This window comes from Hippocampus comes, unplaced genomic scaffold, assembly GCF_001891065.2.
Source record: "Hippocampus comes isolate QL1 unplaced genomic scaffold, H_comes_QL1_v1.1 scaffold143, whole genome shotgun sequence".
Classification (NCBI taxonomy): Eukaryota; Metazoa; Chordata; class Actinopteri; order Syngnathiformes; family Syngnathidae; genus Hippocampus; species Hippocampus comes.
In genome coordinates, this window is record NW_017805504.1 from 1,135,469 (window position 1) to 1,159,556 (window position 24,088).

Consider the following 24,088-nt stretch of genomic DNA (forward strand, 5'->3'; position numbering starts at 1 on the left):
ACTGTACCTCTAATCGTGTGTGGTCCGCAGACCTGAGGCACTGGGCAAGTGAGTTGGAGTGGAGGAGCTCCTCCTTCCCTCCTGTTCTGTTTGCTCCACCCTAATACAGAAACCATATCCCTGTACTCCCTTTTGTCTCACTCTATATAGGAACTACGGTTGTATAAGGTCAATTCCTCATACTATCAAATTGTAATTTTTCTTGTCTTTGTAGGGTATTCATTTAAATATAGTTTTTTTTATTTGATTTACAAATCGTTTTTTACTGTTCTTATTTATTTAACAAAACGTCCCAACTTAGTTGGAAATCGGTTTGTGTGTGTGTGTGTGTGTGTGTATATATATATATATATATATATAAAATTTTTGTTATAGTAAGTTAAATTAGTCTTGATATGTGTGGATTCTGTGTACAGTATTGTGTTGGCATTTCCTCTCGGAACTGGTCGCGTGACGCTTTTGCTGCGCGACAGCCTCGAAGACATGATGACGAGAGCTGCTCTCATCTGTTAGCTGTTGAAGCCAAATGAGACGTTTCACTTTTACGTTTGGCGTTATACGGAGACTAAAGTCGTCCTCATCGATTGTTTGCTGAATATAAACCGTCGCGTTGAGGTTTTCCGACCGAGGAGGCGTCAGTGGGTGCTCTCCAGTCTCCCGATAGTCCCACACACCTGCCTTCATTCAATGAAGTGTTAGCATCACACTTAGCATCTGGATTTTTTTTCACAAAAAAAGGCACACCTTCGACACGCTTCAGCATCCTCCGGACACACTTTTATACAACATCGGTGACCAAACGGTAAGGGTGCGCTTCTGCCGCGTAGCTATGCCTCACAGAGATTACGGTACGACTCAAAAAATATATATAAATGCTAACCAGATAGCATCCCCGGCGTTGCTAACGACAACATGGCTAACCTGCCGCAAAAAAATTAAATAAGCAAGTGGATGTAAGTAATCAGGCGACCCCCCCCCCCATACACACACACACACACACTGGTTTTTTTTCGTGATATGCCGCCGCTGTTGCTTTATCGGGTACTTCTCATGGATTGAAAATGTGGTTTCCATCGAAGCTTCTCTCGGCTAATATTAGCCTGCTGACGAATTCTTAAGTATTTCTTTATTATATCCCAGTTCGAGCACAAATGTTGTTCATTTGTTATTTTTTGACTGAATGTGTGAACATCAGGGCTTCTCAAAGCTTTTTGGTACCGGGGTAAATTCAGTTTTAATCCTACCACCACCTAAACATCAGTGCTCTGTGTACGCCTAAATAGCATCGAATTAATTATTTGATTGGATTTTTTTTAAACCACTTTGAATATTCCCCGACCTGTGTAATATAAAGCAACCCAACTAAATTATATAGGACTACATTCAATATTTATCACTTCTTTCTTTCTGTCTTTTCTTTCTTTCTCATTCCTCCCTTGGTACCATTCTTCCATATATAATTCTTTAAACCCTCCCTTGCTTCGTTGCTCCATCATTCCTTCCACAATTCTTTTTCCTTCCATTCAACTTCCGTGCCTTTATCTGTCCTTCCTTGCTTCCCTCCATTCTTCTTTAGTCCTTCCATACTTTGTTCCCTCCACGCTCCCTTCCTTTTTCCATCTTTCCTTCCACTCTCCTGTCATTTCCTTTCAGTTCTTACTTCAATCAAGTTTTCTTCTCACTCCTTTTTTGAGCAGCACGTGTAGAGCGATTTCAAATAGTGACATGGAGATGTCTTTTCCTTTTTTTTCTTTCTTTATTTGTAAAAATCTATCACACGGTTGTTTGATTTCTCAGAATAAAAATGTTTGTGCCAGCCTGTTCAAAAACAAATGTAAAAAAATCCAGTCAATCAATCGATCAATCTCCCTTCCTTCCTTCCTTCTTTTTTTCTTTTTGGTTCCATGAATATGATTATATGAAGATATTAGTATAATATAATACAAAAAGGCAACATACAAAATCAACTAATTCTGCAACAAATGCAAAAAAATGTATATATTGTTTTGAACTTTATAATTGCCTTTCGGTTTTTACTTATTGTTTTTGTGTGTAGGTGACGCGCTGGCGCAGGTTGCGGGGTGTCCGTGGATAATGCGAGACAGTGGGGGTAGCCTGACCCAGAACCGCTGGCAGGGAGATCTGGGTCTGACTGCTGTGGGCCAGGAAGACACAGGAGGAGGTAATTTTTTAGGTGCTAATTTTGAATGATTAGGTGCCAGGACAATCTGGTCTGGCACATCAATGGCCACTTTGTTGCAGATAAGTGTCTGATTTTTTTTTTTTTTTTTCCCATCTGTTGCAAAGGGATGTTGTCACCCTAGAAAAATCCAATGTAGAATGCCTTCAGGCAATGTTACTATACTGATACAAACATGAATAATATTGTTTGTGATTGTATGGTACACATTGAGGTGCTGTTTTCTCTGAAAAGTTTGTACAAAAATGGACGGGGTCGGGCGGAACAAACCTTAAATTTGATGGCATTTTGAAAAGAATTTTGCATCATTCACTGGATAATATTGAAAGTGCAAATTGATCAACCATGCTATCGTACATCATGCAATTCTTTTTTTTTTTTTTTTTTTTTTTAAAAAAAGCATAAATGTCTTCCCCCAAAACGTTAATGAAAAAGATGACAACATTGTCCCGGTGTCCGACCATAGCATTCCCAGCCCCATGCATCTCCGCCTGGGTCAGAAAGAAAGGGTGTGGAGCGGCGAGGATGACGTGGATGAGGACGGGATGGGCCAGATCAACGCCGAGGATGCTGACGATGAGTTTGAGGGCGGCTGCTGGGAGGAGAATGAGGAGGATGAGGAGGAAGAAGTAGAAGAAGATGAGGATGAAGAGCAGGCAGCTGTGGTGGACTGGGACATGGCAGACTTTCCCCCCCAGTCCACCCAGCATTACCAACACGCAAACTTTGGAGTGTCACTAAAGGATGAAGATGTGAGGACGGAGGAAGACGCAGCGGCACCAATCCCCCAGACTGCAACGAGACGGCAGACGTCGGAGTCCCACCTACACAGATTCTGGGCTCTACAGCGTACCCGGTCCCAGCGCCATCACCGATTCTATGGCGTCCTTGGTTCTCGGCTGAGCCAGCACTGGAAGAATTGGCGGCAACGGGCCCAGCGGGTGTACTCCCTTGGCCTCCGCTGGGGCTTGAAAGGACAGATGTACAATTGTTACAGCAAGCCGAGGAGGATAAAAGGCTATCGTCCATCGCTGTACACTGACGACGATATCAGCGACGATGAGAGATTCACAGAGGCTGGTAGAGGTACTGAAATACGCTGAATTAACCTGACCTGCTGCAAATCCCACAACAGTCTCGGATGGGTCACATTGTAACAATTAAAATCAGACTACCATAAGTCATTGTGGTGGTTAATACAAGACTACTTGAACTCCCCCAAGAGTTGTACTAGTTGAAAAGACTTGTGTAAAATTGCCCAGAAGTTGGACAAAGACCAAATGTAAATGTTTGTCATCTCCTTTGTGCAGATAAACAGATGAGCAGCTGCTCACCAGACAGGTACGGGGACCGAGGCAGACGGGAAGTGGAGGAAAAACAAGCAGAGCCGGCGCTTTCTGAAGAGCACGTGAGCTGTGTAACAGGTCAGCGTCCATTACCTCTTTTGCGCCGTTGATCCGTGTTTACGCTTATTTTGCTCCAGCCACGCAGCATCCCGCAATCTGATAAATCTGGTGTCTACTTGTCATGGCACAGGTATTCTGGAAGAATCCCTGCAGAAATACGGCAGTTTGATCCCAATCCACGTCGAAGACATCGTGGAGCGGCTTCAGGACATCTTCAGTGAGAACTTTGCACAGCCACACAGGTTGGACGCACTCCGTAAACTTGTTGTTTGTTGTCCCATGTAATCTTAAGGATTCTCTGTCTCCGTCTCTACCTGGATGCTGTTTAGGAAAACCATGGTCCAACATTTGATACAATCCTTCCAGCGTTCCTCGGGATCAGCTCTGGCCAAAACCTTCAGAGTCAACTACAAACGTCACGTTCTTACCATGGATGACCTCGGCACGCTCTATGGACAGAACTGGCTCAATGACCAGGTATGACCACAAGCAATAAACCTTCGGCCTGAAAAGTCACTAAATTTATTCAAGTAACTCAAAGATGACAATTCAGGACCCTGCCAGGGGCATAAAGCCCCAGACAACTTAGCTCCGAAAATCATTGCGACACCAAAACTAAAATCCCTCCACCACAGTCAGGTGACGGCTCATTGAGGGGCCAAGACTTTAAGCATTTAATTCTATTTGCATCTCAGATCATATTTCCCTCTTGAAATGAATGGAAATCTATTCAAGTGCCCCAAAAACACCAACCATCTTTGTAATCTGTTAGTTAATGTGAGAAATGGCACTCTACAGTTTTGTGTGTAAGCTTTCCGTCACATCAGAATCTAAAGTGGGCATTGAACTGCTCATTCAAGTGTATGCGCCTTGGCCGCTAGGGGGCAGTATAACACATGTAGACATCCTACGCACAGATTTGATGATGAAACACAGAATAAGTCTTTTTTGGTCGGGAAACAAGGATGGCTGTGGGCATGTGTATATATGATTAACCCTAACCTGACCATTAACTTGCTCATTTATAGGTGATGTCCCCCGACAGAAGTTTGTAATGTTTGTTCTTTGCTTGTTTTGTTCAGATTATGAACATGTATGGCGACCTGGTCATGGACTCAGTTCCAGAGAAGGTGCGCACAGACCAATTCAAACCTGTGAGGTTTCCACCAGGATTCCATTACGGTGTGTCACAAGGTGATCTCTGTTTTTCTATCCTCGCTTTAGGTTCACTTTTTCAACAGCTTTTTCTACGACAAGCTAAGGACAAAAGGCTACGAAGGAGTCAAACGATGGACGAAAAATGTAAGGGAACGCTATTTGAATAGTGAAACCAGATGATTCGTGTACATTTATGGCTCCCTTCCTGCCAGGTGGATATCTTCCAGAAGGATCTGCTGTTGATCCCCATCCACCTGGAGGTTCACTGGTCACTGGTCAGTGTGGACATTCCCCGGAAAGCCATCACATACTTTGACTCCCAGCGGACCCTCAACAGACGTTGCCCCAAGGTGGCATACCAAAGCCAATATTTTGCTCACCAAACATTAGACGCCGCAGTCTCTGCTGCTGCTATGTTGAGAACCGTAACATAGCACGACAACATCATAAGCGTTTTGCACGTGAAACCCTCACGCTGCCTGACCCCAACTCTGTTTGTGTGCTTTTTCTTCCCGACCCCCAGCACATTTATAAGTATCTGCAAGCGGAGGCCATCAAAAAAGACCAGCAAGAGTTTTTGACCGGCTGGAAAGGCTTTTTCAAAATGGTGAGACACATGATCGTTTTTTTTATATACCTGAACCGACTGGTTCATGCGACGCTTCAGTCGCTTTGATGTGTGTTACTCAGACTGCAAGGGCTGTGTGTTTTCAGAAGGTGGGCCGACAGAACAATGACAGCGACTGCGGGGCGTTTGTGTTACAGGTAAGTCCATGATGGTTCCCCCAAATATTCAGCAGGTTCCATCATGTTTACATGCAGTCAATATTTAGGTTTAAGTCAAAATTCTGGTTTCTGGAACATTCTGAATAACCTGTTTAAATGTGTGAGCGGACAGAGTTACTCCCGCATTTTAGTATCCCGATTAAAACGGCTACACGTGGACAACATTCATACAAATAGATGTAATTTCCGCTTGTTCCTTTCTATGGCACTCACCGCCGGAATAAAGCAGTCGGTTTCCTCCTCGCTTCAAAAGTGGGCTGCATCTCTTGAGTTTTGCCACGATTATTTACCTCTGCTTGTGTAATTATGGCGAGCTGCGCGCCTGATGTACGGACTCATATTCATATGTACAATGTGTGTCGATATACACAGCTTGTCAATTTTGGAGGAGAGACAAAAATAATGTGAAAATGCTGCAGAGAATTACATGTATTCAAGTTAGGCTCACTCAGCGAGTAGCAACGTAAAACTGCCGCCGGTGGCTTCACTTCTCGCGACACCAAGTAGCATCGCTGCACATACAAGTAGTTACTGTGCTCCAAAGACAAAGTCCTTGCGATATAGAGCATGTGCACAACACAAATTGTTGCCCTGTTCAAAGGCGTTTTTATGATATTCGGGTTAGAAAAGGGGTAACCCAGGGGTCTTACTCAGGTTTTTATGAACGTACAAGGCCTTTGATAACCCGAATACTACCAATATTCGGGTTTTAAAAGGGCTATTGGAGCATGTAAACATGTTCACTATCCTGATGTCTCATTCCAAGGGACGAGTGGCCACTTACACAGATGAACAGCGTGGTAGAATGCAAAACGGCCGTTCACATTTATACGGAGAAATCGCACCAACACTTTGGAGCTGAAAAAGCCTTTTGGGTTAAAGTTAAAGCGGCTTTCACAAACCAGAGTCAGTTGCCAGGATTTACTGAAGTAAATTTGTTTTGTTTTAATACAGTGGTACCATGACCGTGCAAGCTTAATTTTAGCATCTTCTCCATGCTTGTGTTTTTTTCATTTTGAGTTGGTGTGCTTTACTATTAATCCCCTTTAATAAATAGCTCAGAATCAGAATCATCTTTATTGGCCAAGTATGTGGAACACACAAGGAATTTGTCTCCGGTAGTACACGCTGCACTAGTATCATCATAAACAAGGACATGACAAATTAGTATGGACACTCATCGTAGATCATCGCAACCATCTTGTGGATTCTTCAGTGGAAGCTATTCATGTAGATAACCCCCCGAAAAGTTCTCACTTTCTTTGCTGAATCATGTCGGAGTGTACAAAGTGCATCCGTGAATTCCACCCCCCCCCCCCCCCCCCCCCCCCCCCCACCACTTTTCAGGAGATGCAATTGGACGGAAGTCTAAACAACCAGCTTGACCGCTGAAGTAACATCTGTGCCACCCAGCGTTCGGAGGCAGGCAGTTTAGCCAAGTTGGACTGACTACTTGTCTGTTTTTGCTTTCCACCGCCACAACTGTACAGTACTGCAAGTGTCTGGCCCTGGGGCAGCCGTTCAGCTTTGGTCAGCAGGACATGCCTCGCCTGCGGAGGCAAATGTACAAAGAACTTTGTCACTGTAAGCTCACCGTGTGAATCCCACCCCTACCGTATCCACACCAGCCACAGAAAGATGGAGGGGGCCTGGGGGGAGCGCCCCCAGACAGAACACTCATCATAGATCGTCGCAACCATCTTGTGGATTCTTCAGTGGAAGCTATTCATGTAGATAACCCCCAAAAAAGCTCTCACTTTCTTTGCTAAATCATGTCAGAGTGTACAAAATGGCCAATGGTTCATCCTCATACCAGTTATATTGACAGAGCAGGGGTTGGGAACCATTTTGTAATCAGCCCTGCAAGCATTTACTGCCCGTAACATATAACAAATTTCTGTCTTACTTTTTCTAAAGTTTGAATTTATTCAAAAGGTTCCCCAGGCCTGTGCTGACAGCTCAGCTGCAGTTTCCAACACTTTTTTTTTTTTGCCATGTGACGTGTCCTTTATTGAGGTAATTTTTACTTTGCATTTGTTTTGTTTTTTTAAATATGGGTTCATGTCAAAAAATATATTGCTATGCTTTGACAACTGTTTACACAGGAGGAATACTTTATTATTGAGGGGCAAGAATAAATTGGCTAGATTTTTTTTTCAGTCAAGCAAGTATCCTCCGTAAAATGTTTTGTAACAAAATACGTTTAGCCCCTGCTATCCCCTCCTTAAAGTTGTGATTCAAATGAGTTGACTGTTTTATATATCTTCTACAATGCATAATGGTTGCTAGAAATAAAAAAAAAACTAAAACTCGGCTTATGGATATTTGTCTGTTTCTGTAGTGGAAGGAAACCAATACAAATCACTTCTCGTGTAAGGACAATGCATTGGAGTGTGTGGTTTAGCTGAGTTTTTTTTCTCTTCCCTCCCCCGACACTGGGATGCACCATTTGAGGTGGAACTTTACCCAAATGAGGACTCGCACGATAGAGAATGGACGCACGTGTGCCCCAAGCAAAACTGGCCCATAGGTCACAAGTGACATCATAGAGGTTGTTTTTCAACACTGGCCAACGCAGAACTCTTGCTGTTAGATGTACAGGTACTTCAGGAAGCACAGATACCTCCTATTGGTGAAAGGATAATCGGAACAATGAATGTAGTCAGTGTTGTCTGCGGCCTGAGAAGAGAAAGACTTTGACATAGGAACAGAAAAACATCCAGACATAAAGCATCAAATACAGTAGATGAATAGGAAATAGTAGTATGTAGGTTTTGGTTAATTGTTTAAAAAAAGCGGGGGGATGAGGCGGTTACGATATCGACTCCTGTGCTCTTATACAACATACAAACTGACTGAATAAAAACGCCAATGTATCAAAGATATAAATCGTGATTATTTACCTCATTCAGAGAATAAGACTACAAACGATTCTTGGCGCGGAGGAGAGAGTGGAGCTATTTTTTTAAATGCCTCGCTAAGAGGAAATTACGTCATTTACACAGCTTCTGGCCCACCCGTTTTAACTCTGACGTATATTTGGACCAATCACAAGCCGCTGTAGGCGGGACTACCTGTAAATGACGGCGGCCTGTTTCAATGAGAAAGCTTAGTTGTGCAGTCGACGTATATAAGAAAATTTCCCCGTAGTTTCTTTCTTTGAGATAATGTCGGCTAACAACGATGATAGGTAAGGACTTTTCGTCTGACGAAGCGAGTTGAACAAACTTGCCGGAAGAGATTTTCCTCAATAAGTGTCACAAGCGTCTCTCCTTATATGTGTATTCTTGTATTGTTTTACATTTAGCGAAAATCGTCTTGTTAAACGTAATATGATTATGAGTTTGTGTTGGGGCCTATTAAGGGCACAAAGCTAAATAATCCTCACGAAATGTGCCGGTTTTCGCCATCTCGGTGTTCGCTTGTTTCAATTTGCGATTTTCTGATTGTTTGACCTGTCAGCTGTTTATTCTCTAGTGCTTTAAGCACGTACTTGTATTGAGCTACCGCTTAGGCGTGAGCTGAAGCTAATGTCGCCGGGTGGTGTAGCATGTGACTGCTTGTGCCTCTCGCGGTAGGTTAGGCCTCCTGCGGAACAATTTTATAATCCGCAATCACTGTCGCGCTATCAGCAGGTTCATCGGAAAATCTGTGTGAAATTGCCACCTGTACTTCGTCGCCCGTTGACTCGGAGGTCTGATGTGATAAAAGGAAATATTTTGGCTTTTTCGCTGGGTGACGGTGGCACATGTTGGTGGCGGACACGCCTGTGATAACAATGCCGGAAGAGTAGGCCGCATTCCGCCGATCGTGAGGAAAATTACACTTTGTTTCTTTTGTTTATGCGGGAGTATAGTAGGATTTTTTTTCTTTTTTTGGGGGGGGGGTGATTGCTGACTCAGCAGCACCGACGGTGATGCTGAAGCTACACGAAAATACAAGAATGGGGTGCTCGAAAGAAAAGTTAGCGCCGAGATGTTAAACAATTAGATTTTCTTGTTCTTTTGACACACCTCGGGACACAACTCGACGAATTGTAATTTATGGCCGAGTTATGCGGAGTGTAGCTAAATTCTAGGGCTTTAGCAAGGACGCGGTTGATTCTGGTAGCATGCCTCTCTTCTCTACCACGGAGCCACCATCTTGAACGCGAGAAGCTAAAATGGCGGACTTGTTTAAATGGACGTGTGTGATGTACTTAAGTTGCCCCTTTTAATAAATGGTTGATTAAACGTGTAATGAGATTTTACACTTTTAAGAAAACAGTGAGATCTTATCAAAGTTGTTGTCTCTCCACCATTAAGCGTGTAAAGAGACTTTACACCTTTAAGAAAATGGTGACATGTCCTGAAAGTTGTTGTCTGTCCACAGAGACAATGGCCCAGAAGGCATGGAGCCAGATGGTGTCATTGAGGTAAGTTTCAACTTGAGCGTCAGGTGATCCAGACATCAGTTTCGACCGATAACACTTTCTTTTTTTACTCGCCCTACCTGCAGAGCAACTGGAACGATATTGTGGACAGTTTTGATGACATGAACCTGCGTGAGGAGTTGCTTCGGGGAATTTACGCCTATGGTTTTGAGAAGCCTTCTGCCATCCAACAGAGAGCTATTCTTCCTTGTATCAAGGGTGAGTTTTTAGACTGACTTCTCCCAAAATATTTTTATAAGAATAATGGGGTTGAACATCATACATCTTCCTGTCTCTTATTGTGCTTCAGGTTATGACGTGATTGCCCAGGCCCAGTCGGGCACCGGAAAAACTGCCACCTTTGCGATTTCCATCCTTCAACAGGTTGATGTGACGCTGAAAGGCACCCAGGCTTTGGTCTTGGCCCCCACCAGGGAGCTGGCTCAACAGGTAAAGCCTTTAGTTAGGTCACACGAGCACCAGGTTGACCACAGTTGTTAAAATGTCATTCCCATCTGTGCTTTGAATCAGATCCAGAAAGTGGTGCTGTCTCTAGGCGACTACATGGGCGCCAGTTGCCACGCTTGCATCGGCGGCACTAACATCCGCAACGAGTCCCAGAAGCTGCAGGCAGAGTCCCCGCACATTGTGGTGGGGACCCCCGGTCGTGTCTTTGACATGTTGAACCGCAAGAACATCTGTAAGTAGGCCATGCGTCCAAACGTTGCATAATTGTAGAAAAAAGGTTCTGCTTCAAACAATTAAGCTAAATCTTGTTCAATGGATGTTTCATTTTGTATTTTTTCATCTCCTCATATATTGGTCTGTCATCCAGTACGGCCGTGCGTCTCTTTTGCAGTGTCATCCTCTTGAAACAAAACTGACCGCTGCTTAAGGCTTTTATTCTTCTGTGTTGTGGATTAATGTCAGCGTTGTGAGCGAAATGCCCCACTTGAGAAAAGCTTGTCACTTTGTCAGCAATTGAAGTACATGAGCAACTTGCTGTATGGTGATGAAACCCATGCGTGTCAACTGACTCCGGAAGCCTCCTGGTGTGTTGCAACTCTGGACGGCGTTTTGCTGTCCAGAGTTCGTGGCTTGCCAGGGATCCTGAGATGTGATCACACTCACACTTCTGAATACAGCTTAACCCAAATTGCAGTTTATTGTCGCCTTGATGTCAACGGCAGGACATGGGACTGATTTTATTTATTTGTATTTTTAGCTTCTAAATACATCAAAATGTTTGTGCTGGATGAGGCCGATGAGATGTTGAGCCGCGGCTTCAAGGACCAGATTTACGAGATCTTCCGAAAACTGTCCGGCACCATACAGGTCAGATTGCTTCAGGGCTTGGTTTGCGAACCATGCTACTTTAGTTGCTTTTCTGTCTTCACAGCTTTATGCTGATTTTATTCTTTAGGTTGTCCTGCTGTCGGCCACCATGCCGGCTGATGTGTTGGAGGTCACCAAGAAGTTCATGCGCGATCCTATTCGCATCCTGGTCAAAAGAGAGGAGCTGACCCTCGAGGGTATCCGCCAGTTCTACGTCAATGTGGAGAAAGAGGTTAGTGTGGTGGCTGGTGTGAGGTGCCGGGAATGCCGGCTCCTGAATGACCCTTGTACTCTATTCCAGGAGTGGAAGCTGGACACGCTGTGCGATCTGTACGAGACCCTGACCATCACTCAGGCCGTCATCTTCATCAACACACGGAGGAAAGTGGACTGGCTCACCGAGAAGATGCAGTCCAGGGACTTCACCGTTTCAGCCATGGTAAAGCCTCCGCCTCCAAATTGTTTGCCTTCTATGGCCACTGGCTCGTGTCGCCTGTCAGGGTCGTAACGGCGTTGGTGTTTGTGTTGCAGCATGGTGACATGGACCAGAAAGAGCGGGACTTGATCATGAGGGAGTTCCGTTCTGGCTCCAGTCGCGTCCTCATCACCACTGACCTGCTGGTACGTGCCTTCATTTTGCAGACACAACCGCTAGTAAAATTGGGCGTGTCATCCATTTGCAGCGCCTTTCCCCAAATCGCTGCCTTAGATGTATTGTATTCCCTGTGCCTCACTTAACTGCACGGTGTTCAATTGAAACCAGTTCTGTCAATAGTTGAGTCACGGCACGAGAGGTAAAACATGCCCAGGGTTCCCTCTCCTCCCAGCTGTTGTGTTGGTGAAGGACTGAAATTTCCTTGGTAGAGAAATTGCCGTCCGCCCTCCACTGTGCCCGGGCTCTTGTCCTGGATCGACAACTAATTGGCAGACGACATCCCCGCGTGGCGTTCATGGGACAAATATTGAACGATATCCCGGCTGACAACTAGCCCGTGTGTCTCTTACAGGCTCGCGGCATTGACGTGCAGCAGGTCTCTCTCGTCATCAACTACGACCTGCCGACCAACAGGGAAAACTACATCCACCGGTAAGTCGAGCTGTCCCAATCTTTAAATTAACAAGCAAACAAAAATAAAGGTGAGAGGAACTATCAAGGGCCTTTGCAGCCCTGGCAACATTGGGGAACTGAGACATTGGAATTTTGTGGGGGGGGAAATCAGGTCATATTAGATTAGATGTTCAGTTATGACTGGCTACTATAAAAGGCAAAAAATGATGCCAAATTTGAAAGGAACTTAAAAATTGGATTTTTCAAAATTAATAACAATTTGTAGACGGCACATTAAGCTTTTTTTTTAACCGCACAGCTATCTCACCAAATAGTGGTTATTTAGCCAAGCGTGATGTGTGGGCCGAGTTTCATGTATTTTGGCGAATGTTAAGACCAACACAATGTGTCAGACAGAATAAGGTTTTTCTTTTATTTCATATTTTGAACATCTTTAGATGAACCACCCAAAGTTTCAAGACAGAGAATCTCGAAGTTCTTTAGAATGTGCCCCTATAAAAGGCCAAATTTATAATTAAAGTGGTGGACTTCTATAAGGTTTAGAATCTGGAATGTGTGAAATACGAGATTGGTTTTTGTCTGTACATGGCGGTACAGAGCCATTTTGCTTTCATCATTTGACAACTTTTTTTTTGAAAAATCGCCGGTGGGGATGAGTTTGCAAAGTTGGATTTTTCGTCCATGTTCGGGCCCCCAGAAATGCGGTTCTTTTTTGTTGTGGGTGGATAGGTGGCTAATTCTACAAAAACAAACAGGGCCTTGCAGCTATCGCTGCTCGGGCCCTAAAAATTCACCCCAACCCACCCTATTAACCACCTTCCTTTGCCTCTCCATCAGGATTGGCCGTGGTGGTCGTTTTGGCAGAAAGGGAGTCGCCATCAACATGGTGACCCACGACGACAAGCGCATCCTGCGGGACATCGAGACCTTCTACAACACCACCATTGAGGAGATGCCAATGAATGTGGCTGATCTTTTCTAAAAAAAGAAAGAAGAAAAAAAACTTGAGAGAAAAGCGAGCAAGATCCATCCGACCTCGTTCCTCTTCCCCACCTCTCCAGTTTTAAAAAGAAACAAGGAAAAAAGTCCCAACTTGTGATAAATTCAAATTGATGAACTTGACCAGTTTCCCACTGGGGAAGGAAGACTGCAGCCTTGATTCCTTCCCCCCCTCCCAAATCAGTTTTTGACATGACCGAAACTCCTTTGCCAAAATAGTCTCACTGAAATTGAATTTAATGCAAACATTCCAACCTTTTTTTTTTCTTGTGCTAATTTTCATCAAAATGACATTTTTAGCCCCCGCCCCTCCAAAAAGCACAACTGTTGTGACAGCATCCCAGAACAAGGACTATACATTAAGTAGCAGCATCCATGAGGCCATCTCTTGAAGCATTTGGTGTGAACGCTGAAAAACAAAAATGCAAACGGTGTTAAGGCAACCTCCAGTGTACCTAATTTGAGTCTAGCTCTTTGGGGAATTAGACTTGCATAGGCCGTGTTCAATAAAAAGATCTGTACAGTCAAGTCAACTTTAACTGTTTGGAGCCTCTTAACTGCTGTTTCCAAATCAAGAGCAACCCCCCCAAAAAGTGGAAAAACAAGCGTTTTATTTTAGAGTTGCTCAAGCAGCATCCTTACTTGTTCCCCTTTTGGCCATTGGGTGGAAGATGGCTGCCATATGGAAGTTTACGGTGAGTTCAGTTCATGCCGGGTTTTTTTTTTTTCTCCCTGGGTCTTCATGCATTATAGTTGAGACTGCCCCCCTTCAATCAACTGCCCGCTCCACTTTGTAGTTTGTGTATTTTTTAAAGTGTTGCATTCATTTTCTATTCAGACGGTGGCCACTTTGTGTGATCTACCTCAACAAAAATGTGTGGGTGGGTGGAATGTTTGCTGTTCTTTAAGGACCAAACTTGCAGTTCAGAGATTCCACAGCCTCTTTAAACTCTGAAAACCTGCCTGGTGGGGTATCTTGTTTGGAGGTGTATGGTGTTTTTTTATTTTGTTTTGGGAAATGAAAAATAAATTGTTAACCTTTTCAGACAGAAACAGTGTATCAAAATTTTCTACATTGGATTCTGTATAGTATTTATTTTTAATGGTCTTTAAGAAAATAAAGGTGTCTCCTTTATATCAGTGGAATCTGAGTTGTTGAGTGGAAGTGTAAAAATTAATTAAATGGTCAATGTTGACCTTAGCTGGCAGACCCAAAGAGGAAACGTCACAGCTTCGCTTGGCCAATCGGGTATCGAGGTCACTCCCTGCTTTTGGCTTAAGTCAAATGTCCTCCGTGGGAAAAAAAATGTTGTGTTCCCTGAAGCTGATTGGCGGTCAACCCGGAAACTGATACGATCATTGCGGAAACGTTTACAGATGAAATAACGCGTGTGGTAATTCGTTCTAAAGGACGACAATGTTAATACATTCTGTCACAGACTGAACAAAGTGACGACCCAATTTAAGCCTGCATTTTACTAGGTGCTATTTGAAACAACCGTCTTTATTTCGCCACTCACGGGCGTCACTGTCCCGTCTTCATTCAAATGTTATCACGGGTGAGAACCAGTTCGACATTACGTTTTATAACTCTGCCAAAGGTGACAAATGTGTGAATTATGCCTACCGTTATTTCTATTCAGTAAAAATACTGCCTGCAAGATTAGTGCCGTCCGATCGGACGGTCGGGTTCTTTCTAGCTTTAAAATATGTCTAATGAATTATTCTGCAGAAAGAAAGTTGATCCACAAGGGGGCGCAAGTTCCCCGTGCAATCGCCAATGACTCCCTCAAGAGTGATGAGTGGCTTTCCCCAAATGTTTACCTTGTGCACTTGTTTGACATAAAAAGTAAGATGGCATGACGGCAAATTCTCACTTTTTTTCGTAAGGTTCGCTGCGCCCTCGTACCAATGGTGAGTAGTTCATTTTGTTTTTTGTCCTACTAAAAACTTACATCATATCTTTGCCCGTTTCTACCTTCTTTTCAGAGCACCACAAGTGCTAGCTATGAAACGAATAGTTTGACTTCGTTTTAGTCTCATTATACAGTGGTAGTTCATGTACTTTTAGTTTTATTTATTATAGTGGTAACCATTTTATTCTTATACAGTGGTAGTTTTATTTAAATCTGTCCTTATTGTACAATAGTAGTCTTTTACGTGTCTTATACTGTACATGAGTCTATTTCGTTAAATGTAGTCTTATTTCTCCTTTTAGGAATGGTGAGTACTTTTCCTTAATTTCAATCTGTCTTCTAGAACAAAACCTTTTACCTTTTACTTTAGACATTTGTAATGCCATGCTGCAACCTGCCATATGGAATAGTGAGTAATTTTACTTAATTTTAGTCTTATGATTGCTGCAATTTCCTGCATCAATCGGTAACCACCACACGAAATAAACGCACTGTCGTTCTAGGTGGCCCCCTTCTTCTTCCAGAGGCATTTTGGGAGCTACACCCCACGCACGCCCATCCCCCCTACTGGCCCATCACACACCCCCCTGTCACCCCCTGTTGGGCGCTGGGTGGGGGGGATTATGCGGAGTGGGAGGCTCGTAAAAGGTCTGCCAGGCTCTTTCTGTTGTGTGACGGATGGCTGGGAGGCTGAACGGGGCCTGCTTTGCATGAGAAGAGGAGCCAGCAGAGGGGAGAATAGAGGCCTATTCAGGGAGGCCTGTCACCCTCAAATCACCCCCCCCCCCCACACACACACACACACACTCTACTGCCCCCCTCCGCCCTTCCTCATCCATCCCTTCATCCTTTTCATCCCTCCTCCATTTCGGCCTCCATCATCACGACCATCCTTACTTATTGATTTCATCCTCACTTCATTTCTGTTCCTTCACATTTCCCCTCCTTTCCATCAACATCCCCCACCGCTGTCCCCTCAAAATCATCCGATAAGTTCCGTAACGTGGGAGTCAGGAGTCACCCTATTAACGCAAAAGCAAGTCATGTGACGCCACATCCATATTTAAGGAACCGGGAGAATTTTGTTCTTCTTTTATTGGTTTTATTTGTTTGTTTTTGCAGCATACTGTCAAGTTGCGCCACCAGGGGGCAGAAAAAGCATTCTTCACACTTTCTGGAGAGTCACAATAGTACAAACACAACATTAAATGGGTATTTCATCTTTGATTAGTTTCATGTATTTAAACATTTTCCATGTATTGTTGAGGTTTTAATATTTATATGAATTCTGAATTATTATATATAGTTAAATGTATTCGTCTTCATTGACATATTTGCACTTCCCATTTGTTCAGTCATTTGTACGGGTTATTTGTTTTTGTTGTATTTGTAATTACGTATGATTTTATCTTAGTGTATTTGCAATTATTTTACCTTGTTTATCATTTTATTTCCATTTCATATGTATTTTTCATTCGTTTGTTTGGTTTTTATCTTTGCGTGCGTTTGTGTCACGACGAGGTAAGTTGTAGTAGTGGTCATTTTTGGCAGAGGATAAAGAATATACGCGTGTGAGTTTTGTATTATATTGTGTTTCTCTATGTGTTTGGGAAATATCCATTGCTATGTTATCCGTTAGCCTGTCAATGGTGTTTTCAGTTATGAGTAAATGTTCAGATAACTGGGGCATTCTTAAGACAGTAATTCTCTTCTTTTGATATTTAGTTTTAGAGTAAAATTGAAAGTGTGTGTGCAAATGGAGAGCTGGAATTTTTGATAAATTTTTGACAATTTGCCAAACGGTGACTGCCACCATACAGCACTCGCATCATAAGCGTGAGCTCACATGTCAAAGCAAATAAATAAATTGGCCGTATGATCGCTTGTATCTCAAGGTTCCTTTGGGTATGGTGAAGATAGAATATTCTTAGATTTTTCTGTATTACAGCCCTTGCAAGAAAAAGTTCGGACATTGTTGTCTGTCCACATGCTACTTTAAAAAAATGCTTCCCTTCTGCCACCCTTGCCATCAGGTCTGTCGAAGTTGTTTTCCAGTTCAAAGAAAATCTTGTTGATGTTAGTTATGAAAGAATGACACTGTTTTTTTTTTTTTTAGTGGAACTTGTGCAACTCTCACCTCGTGTTTCCCTTATTAAGATACTGGCTCGCTCGCCTTTCGCCCTAAAACGTCTTTGAGATGCTAATAGTCGCACTCACTCCTGATTGGTCGGTTGCAGGCCGGCTGGAGAAAAGGACTGAGCGGGAGGCGAGGGGGGGTGCAAGTTGGGTTTGAATCGGGAGAGTGCGCTCGAACAACAAGTGGTTCAGAATAACAAGTTGCGGCGAAGAGAGAGACAAGTATTTTGTTTATTTATGTATTTATTTTTCTCTTCGAAGCGTTTCTGCTTAAAACAAACAGGACAAAATAAAGTGCATGTTTTTTATTTTGCCGGACTTGAAGGAAACGGCTGTCCGGTACGCTTCGAGGCTAATTAGTTAACTCGGTTCACCCGGTGCTCCCGCGCAAGTTGCGGGAACACCAGGTGGACTTTGCCGGCCAGGTGCACGGCGACCCAGAAAGAGGCGAAAATAGTTCGGCGTTGCACTCGAACCTTCAGCTTGAGCGTGGAACATGTACAGCATGATGGAACACGAGTTGAAGCCCGGCGGGCAGCCGGTGCACCACGCGGCGCAGGGGATGTCACCGGCCCCTCCGGGCAGCATGACTCCGGGCAACGGCCTGCCTCACCCGGGCTCCAAAAGCGCCCTGCAGGCCCCCGGCGGGGGCGACCCCATGGATAAGGTCAAGCGACCCATGAACGCCTTCATGGTGTGGTCCCGCGGCCAAAGGCGCAAGATGGCCCAAGAGAACCCCAAAATGCACAACTCCGAGATCAGTAAGCGTCTGGGCGCCGAGTGGAAGCTGTTGAGCGACGCCGAGAAGCGGCCGTTCATCGATGAGGCCAAGCGGCTGCGGGCCGTGCACATGAAGGAGTATCCGGACTACAAGTACAAGCCCCGGCGCAAGAGCAAACCAGCGCTCAAGAAGGACGCGGTGCAGGTGCCCAAGTACCCGCTGTCCGCCGGCAACTTACTCGTGACGCAAGGACAGGGAGCCAGCCCCAGGATGGAGAGCTACGCCTGGGGCCCCGCGGGCGGCTACCCGGGCATGCAGGGCGAGGCGCTCGGCTACACGCAGCAGCTGCACCGGTACGACCTGTCGGCCCTCCAGTACCCCCCCGCCATGACCGCCGCCCAGACTTACATGAACGGAAACAACTCGTACAGGTGAGCTCACCACCAACTTCATAATATGCACAAGGCTCTTTTGAAAGAGCGCCAATGTTGGGGAAAATGGCTTTTTGGCGCGTGATTTAAAAAAAAAAAGTTTTTAATAACACTAATAACATCACGAAATGTTAAAGTGCAAGAAAATGCCTGCATGTATTTCTTTGTTTTTATCGAAGCAAAGACTTAAACCATACATTCGTTTCAAGATATATATCAACCAAAAAAAGCTAAGACTGAAAAAACGGTCATCTAAACTCAAAGACTCATTGACATGTTTTTAATGTATACAAATACGTTTTAAAGTGACTGTTTTATATAGATGTCTTACTTTACAACATACTTTCAGTAGCATGTTATCTTTCAATCCGTTTTTTAACACTTAACATTTTTTCCTTAAAATCTTTTTTCAAATCTTCAAAAAAATAAATATCGCCTACAGTGCAAAGTCTTGAATGACGGTTAATACACATTACATGAAATAAATTCTGAGCAATCTTACATTTTTAGAGTGAAAATAAATACACTGGAGAGGCGCTCATATTCAATTTAGCACCTGTTTGGAGCCTCGATAGAGAAGCTGTCGCACCAAATATTTGTCAAGCAATTTGAAACTTTTTTTCAATAAAAATATTTTTGTTTGAATTTTTTTTTTCACTGTGTCAGTGCACATATGAGGCAAGTGTGTCCTCCTACTTGTTCTGAATGCATCACATTCATCCTGGCCCGTGTCTGGAATGTTGATCAGGAATACTAGATGCGTGCGCGTGTGTGTGTGTGTGTGTGTGTGTGTGTGTGTGTGTGTGTGTGTGTGTGTGTGGTCTGTTTACCCACAATGCCTCAGTGCTATCTCAACGCCTTACACCTAATAGACGCCTGCTATTCTCTGCAGTTGAGTAAATGTCTATTGTAACATATACAAATATTAAAAATGCATTTGTGCATAGAAAGACGTTTGCCCATAAATGCCTCATGAGTAAGGCATCAGCTGCACTCTGCAATGGAGTGAATAAATACAAAGTATTCATAATAGAAAACATGGATGTATCTTTATCGAAGGCCACCTTTGCGCAAAAAAAAACAAACAAAAACCTGTACTTGCTACAGTTGAGCAAATTCATTTATCAAGGCCGTGCCCTATATAAAAGCTCATGGTCAAAAATTGACCCAATATTTGGGTCAATTTTACCCTAACCTTCTGGATTGTTTTGAATAAAACAACCTGTTTTTTAGAAAACATCCCAAAGTTGGATCAGATTGAACTAAGTACTGTTTTGATTTTTTTGTACGCAATTGCTTGTTTTTTGAGCCAGCAGTTTTACGGGTGAACTTTCTGCAGTTGACTAAATGTTTCGAGTACTTCTTATTGGTTGAAAAATCTATTCCATATGCATACATTTTTTGTTGCTGTTTCTGCTGTAAAGTGTAATTTATATCAATTTTTAAAATGCACATTTATATGCATTTATGTTAACACTTAAAACATTTCTGCGCAAATAAAGATTCTACCCAATAAAAGTTTTGCCCTTAATATATGCTTGCGACTCTGTGTAGTAAAATGCTCATTTGTAAATCAAACAAACTGTACAAAATACGAACATGTAAAACGCCATAGACGGGCTAACAGAAATGAGCATGCTGCAGCTTTGACACATGGAGCAGCAATGCATGCAAACGGAGCATGCACACATATGTAAAATGTGAACCTTTTTTTTGTTTTGGGGGTTTTTTTTTGCTGCCGCTAACTCTTGTCACCAAAATCCCCCACAGCCCGATGTCGTACAGCAGCAGCCCCCAACAGCCCAGCCCGGTCCCCATGTCCATGGTGAAAGCGGAGCCCATGTCCCACTCGCCTCCGACACCCACCCATCACCGGGGCCCCCTGCAGGGCGACCTGCGGGACATGATCAGCATGTACATCCCGGGGGGCGGTGATGGCAACGACCCGGCGGGGGGAGCCGCTCCCAGGGGCTACGGCGGCGTCCAGCAGCACTACCTCACCGGCACCGTACCCCTAACACACATCTAGTAGAACGGCACGGGACAATCTGCACTCGCGGCCAATGCCGCTCCTTCGGGTGTATTCATTCTGCATTGTACATTGTTTTTAATACTCTTTTAGTTTTTTTTTTCTTTTTAAAAATACAAATTAGATGAGTTTGCAAATGCTGCATTTTGAGTAGCTTTACGTCACGGGCGGCGAAGCACTTTTCTCGCCCCCCCCCCCCCCCCCCCCCCTTTATTAGATTTTATGTGTAAAGATGATGTATCCTGCTAATTTTACTGTTTAACCTCACCTATGGCCCACTGAGTCGCTTTCCAAACCAGTCACACCCAACCTCGCTGGAATTTTATTTTAGAAAAGTCTCACGACACACAATCGTCACTAAATTATACATACTGAAAATAATGATCAATTTATTCGCAAATATGCTTTTCCTGTTGTACGAATGCAGATTGGTGGCAGGTTAACTGTACCTTCTGTCATCTAGTGGAAGAGCATAGAATTCTTCATGACGTGACTTTTTTTCCACGCAAGTGAAATTTGATCACTTGGTTGTGAATCATTGTTGTAAACAGAACAAGCATGTTTTTTTTAAAAAGTTAGTTCCCCTCAAACCAGTGGCTACCATAAACGCATGCATGCTTGTATATACTGTACAGTACGTAGATGCTGCTATGGACCTATTTGGTTTACATCTCCATCCATTACTAATGATATACTGTACATATTTTTTTTTAAATTTCATGTGTGAATGTTTACATTTTAACATTTTTTTTATCCTTTCTGTAGAAGCCACTCTGCAGTTTAGTTATTGTATCTAGAACTCTTGTAAATAATGTACACATTTTCGACTCTTATACTAAGAGTCTTAATGCTTTTTTTGATTAAAAAAAATCTTTATGGCTTTCATGACTATTAATAAAAAGTAAAAGTCACTGTGTCTTCATTCATATACCTATTTATATGTACATAGGAATATTAGTGTGGCTTGGTATGTTTACATGTAGTCTGGAGCAAAGCATTTAGTGAAAATAGCAACGTTTTTGAAAACTGGAGAGAGGCATTTTTAGTAACAACCATATGTAGCAAGAGCATTTTTTAAAGTGTTGGGTGGTAAGGGATTTAAAAAAACGTGATGTAAGGTGTTTTACAACAAATTATGTAGTTACAACAATTAGGTAACTAAAAGAGTTATGAGTTACGAAGGATTAAGATGAAATTCTAAGGAAAGGTCATAGTTTACATGGTCTTATGTGAGATACAATACAATACTATAATAATAGGATACTTAAAAAAGCCTGACGAAACGTTTTTTTTTCTCCTTTTAAGCCTTTATGGGGGCGTCTTATTTTTTTGTAAAAGCTCTGCACCACGGCTGTCCATGTCACTCGCCACAAGACGGCGCCAACCTCCACCGGAAGCTGAAGGGCGCTGCGGAGATCAATTACTTCCTGGTCACGCCCATTCCCGGAAGTGGCGCCGTTTTTGAACTGGAGTGAGGCTAGAGCAGTGCTTCCGAACCCAACCAGTTCATATGCACATTCACCGAACCCTTCATTAGTGGGAAAAAAAAAATCACCAAACCCCTGGGGTTCGATCGAACCCAGGTTAAGAAACACTGGGCTAGAGTGTGTGAAGTCAATGTGAATAAATGTGCTGTTTGGACTCGGTTTGCTTTCATTTACAGTGTCAGGCCTCAACATGATTGGGACCCAGTCAATGGAGTGGGATTGGACACAGGCAGCAAGATGGCGAGCAAATGGACTGCCTTTTCTCAGGCAAGCAAGCACATTAACTAGATTTGCAAATGTAATTTTTTTGTATATGATGTTCAAAGTTGCATTGTGTTTCTTGTGGGGTTTTCATTCACACACACACACACACACACACACACACACACACACTAAATAAATACACTAAATATTAATGTGAAATGATTTTAATATTGTTCACGCTTCTGCTTCAGTGATACTGTCTGTTGACTTTTATTTCTAATTCTTTTCAATATTGTAGTTCGTGTTTACAGTCAAGGCCAATTGTTACTTTTTGTTTTTTTTGTACCACCCAAAAAATAAATGAATTCATCTGTGGTATTGGAATAATTTGAACATATTTGTTGTTTCCAATCATACTATTCACGTGGAGGCACGACTCTGTTCTGTTCTGGGGCTGCTTTGCTCCATCTGGCAATCTGCAGGATACAAGAGTTCTCAATGGTTGTGCAAGAAAATAGCAAGTTGATTTATGGTTCAAAAAAAAAAATCTTTCTGTACAACCACAATTCAAAAGCAATGTCTGATTTTCATTGGTTAAATTTCAATTAAATACAGATTCAAGTTATTTCCGTGACCGCTGTGGGTTTTTCTTTCCCTAATTGAGGGGTAACAACAATTTTGACCACGTGTGCGTGTCGTGTCACTTTAAACATGACGTCATGCCGATACATCGAGGATGACGTATCAGTCATTGGCTTGGCTGCATGGGAACATGTCGGTGAGTTGGGGTGAAGGGGGCGGGGGCGATGATTGAAAGCTTTACTTTCTTATCTTTGTCCTCTTTAAAATTCACTTTCTCCCCCAACCAACACACACACACACACACACACACACACACACACACACACACACACACACACACACACACACACACACACACACACACACACACAACGTGGTGGATGTCCCGCGCGTAATTGGCCGTTTCGGAGGCGCATTGTCCGCCGCCTTTCAGCACGCAGGTGCATATAGTAAAGCCGCAGTCTCCGCTCCTCCCTCGGGCGTCTTTGTTCCCATCTCCCGGCCCCCCCACTGTGCAGAAAATGAGTGCTGCTTTCTGCTTTGCTTGGTCCTCACAGGCTTAACCCTTTCACCGACCGCCGCCTTTCTCATGGAAATGGGCAAGAACCCTTGCACCAGCTAATCGGTCGGCGAGGGGAGGGGATGGAGGTCGGAAAGAGTGGGAGGGATGGGGGGTGGGGGGGGGGGTTTGGGGCTTCCATAATCAATTTAAGATTTACCAGGCAAAAGTGTTCCACACTTCCCCGGTGCAGTTTGTCATTTTGAAAGATGAGCAAAAGTTTCTTAAAATGTTTTTAGTGGGTTTTGAGTGGTAAACTTTTTTTTTTTTTTTTTTTTGTAAATAGCTGTGTAAAAGGTGAAGAAAGCACATACTTTGTGGATACATGCCCCCTCCCGGTGCGTTGACGAAAACTTCGAAGTCAGACGATTCCAAATTCTTACAAAGAAGAGTGTGTATGAATCTGACTCCAAAAATAAAATGACATAATTTCACTGCTGATCCCACTAAGTAAATCTGACTCAATTTACTGGTGTGTTTGTGACAATTGAGAAGTCTGAGATTTTCCACTTTTTACTCCTTTTTACACTCGTCCGACATGTAGAAATGTTCTGGTATATGTTGGAGGCTGGAATTAATTAGAAATCATGTCAAATTAATGATAAATGGCAGTGTTGTTTTGGCTGGAGCCCATGGGGGTGGTGGGGGGGGCGGGTCGG

General features: G+C 43.4%; 3 protein-coding genes and 1 long non-coding RNA gene across 4 annotated transcripts in view; all 4 read left to right on the forward strand.

Annotated features, from left to right (window-relative positions):
• The first annotated feature begins 445 nt into the window (after nt 1–445).
• Nucleotides 446–7,860, forward strand: senp3b (SUMO specific peptidase 3b). Its single transcript, XM_019877472.1, has 12 exons — nt 446–802; nt 2,057–2,194; nt 2,636–3,286; nt 3,511–3,624; nt 3,737–3,848; nt 3,936–4,083; nt 4,689–4,736; nt 4,831–4,908; nt 4,977–5,114; nt 5,288–5,371; nt 5,479–5,529; nt 7,041–7,860. The coding sequence occupies exons 2-12, from the start codon at nt 2,095–2,097 to the stop codon at nt 7,149–7,151; spliced, it is 1,635 nt and encodes a 544-aa protein (XP_019733031.1). The 5' UTR covers nt 446–802; nt 2,057–2,094; the 3' UTR covers nt 7,152–7,860.
• A 793-nt stretch (nt 7,861–8,653) lies between these two features.
• Nucleotides 8,654–14,499, forward strand: LOC109520341 (eukaryotic initiation factor 4A-I-like). Its single transcript, XM_019877473.1, has 11 exons — nt 8,654–8,740; nt 9,922–9,964; nt 10,048–10,180; nt 10,272–10,411; nt 10,493–10,661; nt 11,187–11,296; nt 11,385–11,528; nt 11,598–11,735; nt 11,828–11,917; nt 12,304–12,383; nt 13,203–14,499. Exons 1-11 carry the CDS (start codon nt 8,718–8,720, stop codon nt 13,345–13,347), a joined length of 1,215 nt encoding a protein of 404 aa, XP_019733032.1. The 5' UTR covers nt 8,654–8,717; the 3' UTR covers nt 13,348–14,499.
• Nucleotides 14,500–16,808: 2,309 nt separating this feature from the next.
• Nucleotides 16,809–21,274, forward strand: sox19b (SRY-box transcription factor 19b). Its single transcript, XM_019877420.1, has 2 exons — nt 16,809–18,568; nt 20,339–21,274. The coding sequence occupies exons 1-2, from the start codon at nt 17,913–17,915 to the stop codon at nt 20,595–20,597; spliced, it is 915 nt and encodes a 304-aa protein (XP_019732979.1). The 5' UTR covers nt 16,809–17,912; the 3' UTR covers nt 20,598–21,274.
• A 1,745-nt stretch (nt 21,275–23,019) lies between these two features.
• The window catches only part of LOC109520301 (uncharacterized), a 3,753-nt gene continuing 2,684 nt past the window's right edge, over nt 23,020–24,088 (forward strand). Inside the window, exon 1 of the long non-coding RNA XR_002169144.1 lies at nt 23,020–23,066. This is a non-coding gene — a long non-coding RNA (uncharacterized LOC109520301). The remainder of the gene's footprint in view (nt 23,067–24,088) is intronic.